The 7,036-nt window shown below is 36.9% G+C and overlaps 1 protein-coding gene across 1 annotated transcript; it reads left to right on the forward strand.

Moving 5' to 3' along the window:
- Nucleotides 1–1,968: 1,968 nt before the first annotated feature.
- On the forward strand, nucleotides 1,969–6,567 carry LOC125474948 (zinc finger CCCH domain-containing protein 3-like). The gene is given in 9 exon segments (XM_048579203.1): nucleotides 1,969–2,446; nucleotides 3,074–3,243; nucleotides 3,428–3,481; nucleotides 4,433–4,549; nucleotides 4,659–4,952; nucleotides 5,503–5,760; nucleotides 5,908–5,919; nucleotides 5,921–6,095; nucleotides 6,098–6,567. Coding segments are annotated over 9 exon segments (1,383 nt in total). The 5' UTR covers nucleotides 1,969–2,301; the 3' UTR covers nucleotides 6,256–6,567.
- The last annotated feature ends 469 nt before the right edge of the window (nucleotides 6,568–7,036 follow it).

Here is a 7,036-nt window from a genome sequence, read left to right on the forward strand (position 1 = left end):
AACCTTTTGACGATTATCCTCTTCTGTTCATCTTCTTTCCTTCAAATAAAAATGATTTTATAATTGTTTTGATCTGGTTCTGTTCTACCATTTTAGAAAAATATTGAGAATATTCGTGCACACATTTACGAATTGAAACATCCTCCTTTCTTTATTCATTTGAAAGTCCAGGATTTCTGAGAAATGTATAGATCTTGTCCATATGAGGTGAAGCATGGCTTCTTCTTTATGAGATGAAAGCATGAAACTGTTGTGTATCCAAATTTCATGTTCGGTTTGTCGTGGAGTCATTAATGAATCATAAACATGCAAACCAAATATGGTTTAGCAATTAACAAAAGCGTGACCTGATTTCATTTCAGGTAATTTTTGCTGTTGCAGATGACAAAAGAAGTGTTAACACGTTGAGCAAATAAAACATAACGGTGCGTCATTAGTCTCTTTTAATATCACGAATTCGATTTCTAAATCCAAATATGAGAATCACATATTTTCCTACGTTTTATATCATCACATCTAACTACCGCTATGTTTACTAGTTTGGTATTCGTTGAAATCACACGGACCCTTTCATAATGTCAAATTTTCACATTTCTTCTAATGCCACAAAAGGAAATCATATATTAACAAATGTGTTGTTTTTCCCGATTCAGGCAATGGTTCATGTTGCAGTCGATGGTCAAAAGGAGAGTACAAGGGATGCATGACGTTTCAAATTTGATCAAATCTAGATTAATGAATCACACAAACTTCTCTAGAATATTAGATCATCTAGTCCAATTGTTACTGCATGTCACTGACATAATCTTTATTGATATCACACGCATCATTTGTTGATGTCATTTCTTCTAATTTCCTCGAATTCAACAAGAAAATTAAATTTTAATAAATGTATTTTTTTAATTGATGGTTGTTTAGGCGATGTTTGATGTCACGAATTTGATCTCAAATCTAGATCTATGAGTCACACAAACTTCTATAGAATTCTAGATTGTAAACTTCAATTGATTATGCCAAATCACATTTCTTTAAATTGAACAAAGAAATAAACACGTTGTTCTCCTATTTCAAAAGATGCTTCCAGTTACAGTCGATGGTCTAAAGGAGAATTCATGTGATTGACGTCACAAATTTAATCGCAATTTAGATCTATGAGTCATACAAACTTTTTAGAACTCCAGATCATCTAGTCCAACAGTTACTTCTCTGGAAATCACATACGTCATTTGGTGATACAAATATTTCACATTTATTCGAATCCAATAAAAGAAAATAAAAATATAATAAACACGTCTTTTCCCCATTTCATGTAGTGTATGTGGCCGTTACAGATTACAGACAGTCGAATGAAAAGTTAACACGTTGAGTGAATAAAACATAGTCAAGCGTCACTACCTCTTTGACATCACAAATTTGAGTCACTAACTCGTGTCAAACTGTCGCCATATTTCACCAGTTTTACCTTGAAATCGTACACGTCGATTGATTACACTAATTTTGTACCGTTCATTGAATTTGGCAAAAGAAAACGTGAAACTAATAAAATCAAATCTCATCTGCCATTGCAAATGACATTCCACATTTATCCCGTTGTGTTTCAAATCCAACAATCAATATCAAATCAAAGCCCTCTAAATCAACCATCTTGATTTATTCAATTTCATCTCATTCAACCCATTGTTTTCACACCTTGATGCATACTCATCAAGGGTACATTACTTTAATACTAAAAGACAATAATATCCTTGTCGACTGAGCAAACTATGCAATAAACAATGGCCTGGGCCTTTGGGCCATTGTGCTTTATTTCTGGCAACATGCTTGTGCAGTAATCAAAGTCATTAACCACGTAATTACTCTTAATAAACACAATATCTAAGCCTGACACGTGGAGGGCAGAAACGTCTTTTCACATAGGAGTGCTATTTATAGATTCCCAACAGTACCTTGGCTTTTTTGGTATAATCGGGAAAAAAAAAAGAAAAAAAAAAGAGAGCACAAAAATTAAATTAATTAAATCAAATTCCAATCCACACATTGCTACAGCCAAAATTTTATTTAGATTTTGCAGAGATTATTATATCTCTCTGATTCTCAGTCCCTTTTTGTTATGCTCCAAAAAAGCTTTTTGTTTTTTTTATCTCTCTCCTCAAGTTTTTTTCACAGTCTATGATCATCATCGTCACATTCACAGGCCTCCTCACAGCCTTTTAATTCTGATTTGGGTTTTGTTTTTCTGCAAATTTGTGAGATTTGGGAGGTGGGTTGCTGCGATTTCCTCAGAAAGTTTGAAGCTTTTTTATGAGTTTGGTTGGTGAAGCTGAGAAAAGCAGAGGAAAGCAACACAAAGGGCGGGTGCACGCGAACTCTGTGGTACCACCGATGCCGGACGCTCGGCAGGCTCTGAAGAATGCTGTTCCGAATCAATCCGATGGCAACGTGGAAGGTATGACCGGTTTTTGATGTACCCAGTTCAGAGTTTAACTGATCTGAGGATGGTTTTGTATTGGAATATTGTGTTTGTGAGATTTTGTGATCATGAAGGTGCAATGTGCTATGTGTGGATTTAGTTTGGGATTGTATTGAATTGTTTTGATCGTGTGTTTTTGGTGATGTATTGTTGTAATCATGGTTTTGGAGTGCTTTAATGGTAGGTTGCAATGCATATTTGTGGCTTATCTGGGAATTTGTGTTTGTGAAAATTAAGAGTGTTTTTATCTTCAGCTTTGTAAAAACTTTACCTTTTATTTTTGTGACATGGGGGTGTTTAGGTGGTAAGAACTGTGATGTCGGTGCTAGTCGAATTCGTATTGAATTTTTGAAGAACTATGCTTTATACTAAACTTGTCGATTTGTTTGGAACATTTTGTCTTCAGAGTTTCCTTTTTTAGTGTTCATGTTGCGCATCGATACATCAATCCTGAGTTTTATTTCTTTATAAGTATCTTGTTTTAGAGTTGTAATCTTTTTTCTATTTTGGGTTAATGCTTTTGAGGAGTTCTGATATAGATTATGCAATTCTGATTTGATTTCCATATGTAATTTTCACATTTATTTCTTGTATGCATTGCAGATGCATTTTGGCGGTTGACAATAAATGATAATCAAGACCGGGGCGGTGTGGCTCAGGCAAACTCGTACCCTGATCGACCTGGTGAACCTGACTGCATATATTATTTGAGGACTGGTTTGTGTGGTTATGGAAGTAATTGTCGTTTTAATCACCCTAAATATGCTTCTCAGGTAATTGCTTCTAATTGATGTGCATAGCTTTTATAAAGTGATTGCATTTTGATGAAGTGTTGTGAGGAGATTCATCGGTTGCTTCTACACAGCTTCTTTCTTTGTCTTTTCTGGCTAACCATACAGATTTCAGTTCGAAGGGTATTAGTGAACTAATCCTTCTAGTACATTAATATATCTGCAGGGTAATCAGTACAATGGAGAACTCCCTGAAAGAGTTGGACAACCTGACTGTGGGGTAAGATTTTCATTTAGTTCAGGTTGAGTTAAATAAGGAGCTTCTTTCTTACTCACTCTTCTCCATCCTTTCCTTCTTCGTCTGCTTCCTTTGTCGGTGTTTGCTATGTCGTAGAAGATTAGAAGTTCTACGACTATGGATAAGATAGAAAATGGGGTATTCTTTTTGTTCATGGATAGGCTTTTTTGAGTTGAGTTTATATATGTTTATGAGGTATACAAATTATGTAATTGGCGATTTAAACAGTCATATGATGAGAACTAGCAAATCAACTGCTGATCCTTGTCGTGTGGGCTTGTGAAACAAGCAGAACATTGGAGTGGTCAGTTGCATAAGATATAATGTAACCAAGCTATTCCTCTCAAAAAAATGTAATTTATCTAAGTGCAGACTTTTATGGAAAATGTTGGTGTGAGAATCTGTAGCAAGCTTGTTCTGAATATTTTCCATTATAGTCAGTAGTTTCCTACAACTTTCATCTGGTTCCATTCCTGGTGACTTCTCTGAATGAAGGAAGAAGTCAGTGGAAAAGGGACCGAGTAAATCAGTCGTCAATCCATCCAGGAAGTCCTCGGATTTGTTTCCTGATTGGTTCTTGCACATGCTTTCTTTCCAGCATAAGCTTCTTCTAAGACCTCATCCAAAATTGTAATTGGTTATGAGTAGTCAATCATTATTTTCTCTATATTTTTGTTAAATTTCTTCACCATTAGTAGGAATAATTCCTTGTTTCAATTAACATGGGATTAAAAGATACAACCTTTTTTTCCCTTTAGTTCCTTAATATATCTGTGAGATGTTGGTTTCCATTGGATAAAAGAACTTTCATACTTGGATTGATATCAGTATAAATGATAATAGCAAATATAAAAGAGCAAATAAAGGAATTTCTTGTCATCTCTTAATGTGAAACCTGATAGACTTCCCTTTGTTGGCAAACATGTGTTGCAGTATTTTTTGAAGACAGGAACTTGCAAATATGGATCAACATGTAAATTCCATCACCCAAGGGACAGGCGTGGAGCTGGACCAGTCTTATTGAACGTTTTAGGACTCCCCATGCATCAGGTTCTTTCCTTTATGTTGTTACTAAAGTTCTAATTGCTATCTAAATTGCTGCTAGACTTTGAGAATAAGAGTTCTTTTCGTTTAACAAATTTACGTTGAATTTTTTCAGGAAGAAAAATCATGTCCTTATTACATGCGAACTGGATCGTGCAAATTTGGACCTGCATGCAAGTTTCATCATCCTCAGCCTCAGTCAGTGGGCACTGTCTTACCTGCTTTTGGATCTGCAAGCTCAGCAGTTGTGCCTTCTTCAGGTGTACCTTATGTAGGTGGAGTTTCTGCATGGTCATTTCCAAGAGCGCCGTATGTATCAGGCCCGCGTTTACAGACTCCTCAGTCTTACATGCCTGTTGTTCTTCCGCCCCAAGGCATTGTGCCTGCCCATGGATGGAACACCTATGTGGTTAGTGTATTATCTCTTTAATATAACAAAAGATTGACATCACATTTATTATGTTCACAGTAACTGCCATGCATTTGCTAGGAAATGTTTTGTCTGGTATATTAAGTTGTATTAAACTTGGATATGGCCTTTTTCTTCTCTGGGTGTACACTGCAAAGATAATCTAGTTCAGTTGACACTGGTGCGTTGATTAGTACGAAGAGTTTATGTTGTCTTACAAGTTCGTTGACTAGTCATCTGTCAAAAACAGTGGGTTACCATGGTGCACTGTCATTGATGCTGCACCCTGCTTCTTTCTGTTTCTTCTATCCTGATCAATGAAGAATTTTTGCTTCTCATTAACTTGTAGGCTAACATTGTCATGTTTTACAATTATTTGTCCTTTATCCTTAGAATTTGTTCTTTATGTTGCACAAAGTCTTTAAGATTCGTCCTTATATGGATGCTCAGAAAGGCCTGTTTGTTGATTTCCGTTAATTTACCGTGGACTAAAGAGGTTTTGGTGCATTAAATGCTTCTTTGAATAAACATGCTTTTATCTGTTTAATAGGGAAACATGAGCCCTGTGTCTTCCACTGGTATTCTTGGATCCAACCTCACATACAACTCTAGAACTCAGGGAGAGTCAGCTTCCAATGGGCAGGTTCATTTGTCAAGTCCAAGTCTCCCACAGAGGCCTGATCAGCCTGAATGCCGGTACTTTATGAATACTGGGACGTGCAAATATGGAATAGATTGCAAATACCATCACCCCAAAGAAAGGATCGCAGAATCTGCTGCAAGCCCACTTGGGCTTCCTTCGAGACCTGTAAGTTCTGTTTCTAGTTCACTGTGATATCTACATTGGTCAGTGCGTTCAGTTCTTATAAACAATTCAGAGAATGCTTCAACGTTTCTTTTACCATTATTCCTTTGTTCATTAACGAGCCTCGTGTTAATGTGTGGGTATGTGCAGGGGCAACCTGCATTGCTCATACTTCATAATGTATGGAATCTGCAAGTATGGACCGACTTGCAGATTTGATCATCCCTACATGGAACAATCTGCTAGCTATAATTTCGGTATGCAGGCGATGCCAGTGCTTGATTCATCTCTCCTAAGTTATCCAAGAGGCTGGCCAGTGGCTCATGGACTAGAGACATCCCCTCCATACCATCAAAATCTCCTGATGGGGTCAAAAAACCAGTGAGCAACAACTACCAAAACTCCAATACAAAGATTTCAGAAGATTCCCCGGAACAAGTGGGTTCTCTGCCAGCTTCTCCATCCTCCCCAGAACCTGTACAAGAACAGTCTGGTTAAGCCAACGCTGGATATTTTTGTTGTGGGCTGTGAAATTTGCTTGTTTTTGTTTGTTAGTATGTTAAAAGGGAATATTTCGAATACAGTCTCTCCTGCCCACCTTTTTCACCTGTGAATCTGCGGAGTGGCATTTAGGGTTCTTTGGAGATTTGATGAGCAAAAAACTGGGTGTGGGCATGGATTAGCTTCTGTTTTTTTGGTGGTGAATAAAATGCAGGTGAAAAATTGTAAGATTTCCGTTTTTTGTTTCTCACATCTCCATCTTTTAAACTGAGTTTTGGTTTTCTTAAATTTGGATGATACTTTGGCTGACTGGATGGTGTTTTATTTGGATGTGAAGAATGTGTCGAACTGGCCTCAGGTGTCGGTTTTGTGACTCATATTGCAAACTTCTTGTCGGATAGAATATTGATCGACTCCTTACATGGAAGAAGTACATGCTTCTTGCTTGCAAAATATAGTCTGACTCGTTAACATTCACAAAAGGAAAGATTTTTTTTATTTTACACATGTTAAACTATAATTGTCTGCAACGAGAAATGTATGTATTTTCCTTTTAAGATGTGCCTTAGTTGGAGTGTGACATGTATGTATGATAGAAATGCATAACTGGGCCTCTTGGGTGGGTCTCTTGTGCCAAATTTCTAATGACTGGGCCTTGGTTACCTTTCCTTTTATTCCCCTCCCTTTTTTATCTTCCTCTAATTTCAGGCCTAATGGCAAATTCAAGTTGTGCAACATATGGATCGTACTTTCTCTCATACATCGGATTTCATCAAAA

The sequence above is a fragment of a genome, unplaced genomic scaffold, assembly GCF_019419815.1.
Source record: "Pyrus x bretschneideri cultivar Hongxiangsu unplaced genomic scaffold, Pyrus_bretschneideri_v1 Contig13, whole genome shotgun sequence".
NCBI classification, from domain to species: domain Eukaryota; kingdom Viridiplantae; phylum Streptophyta; class Magnoliopsida; order Rosales; family Rosaceae; genus Pyrus; species Pyrus x bretschneideri.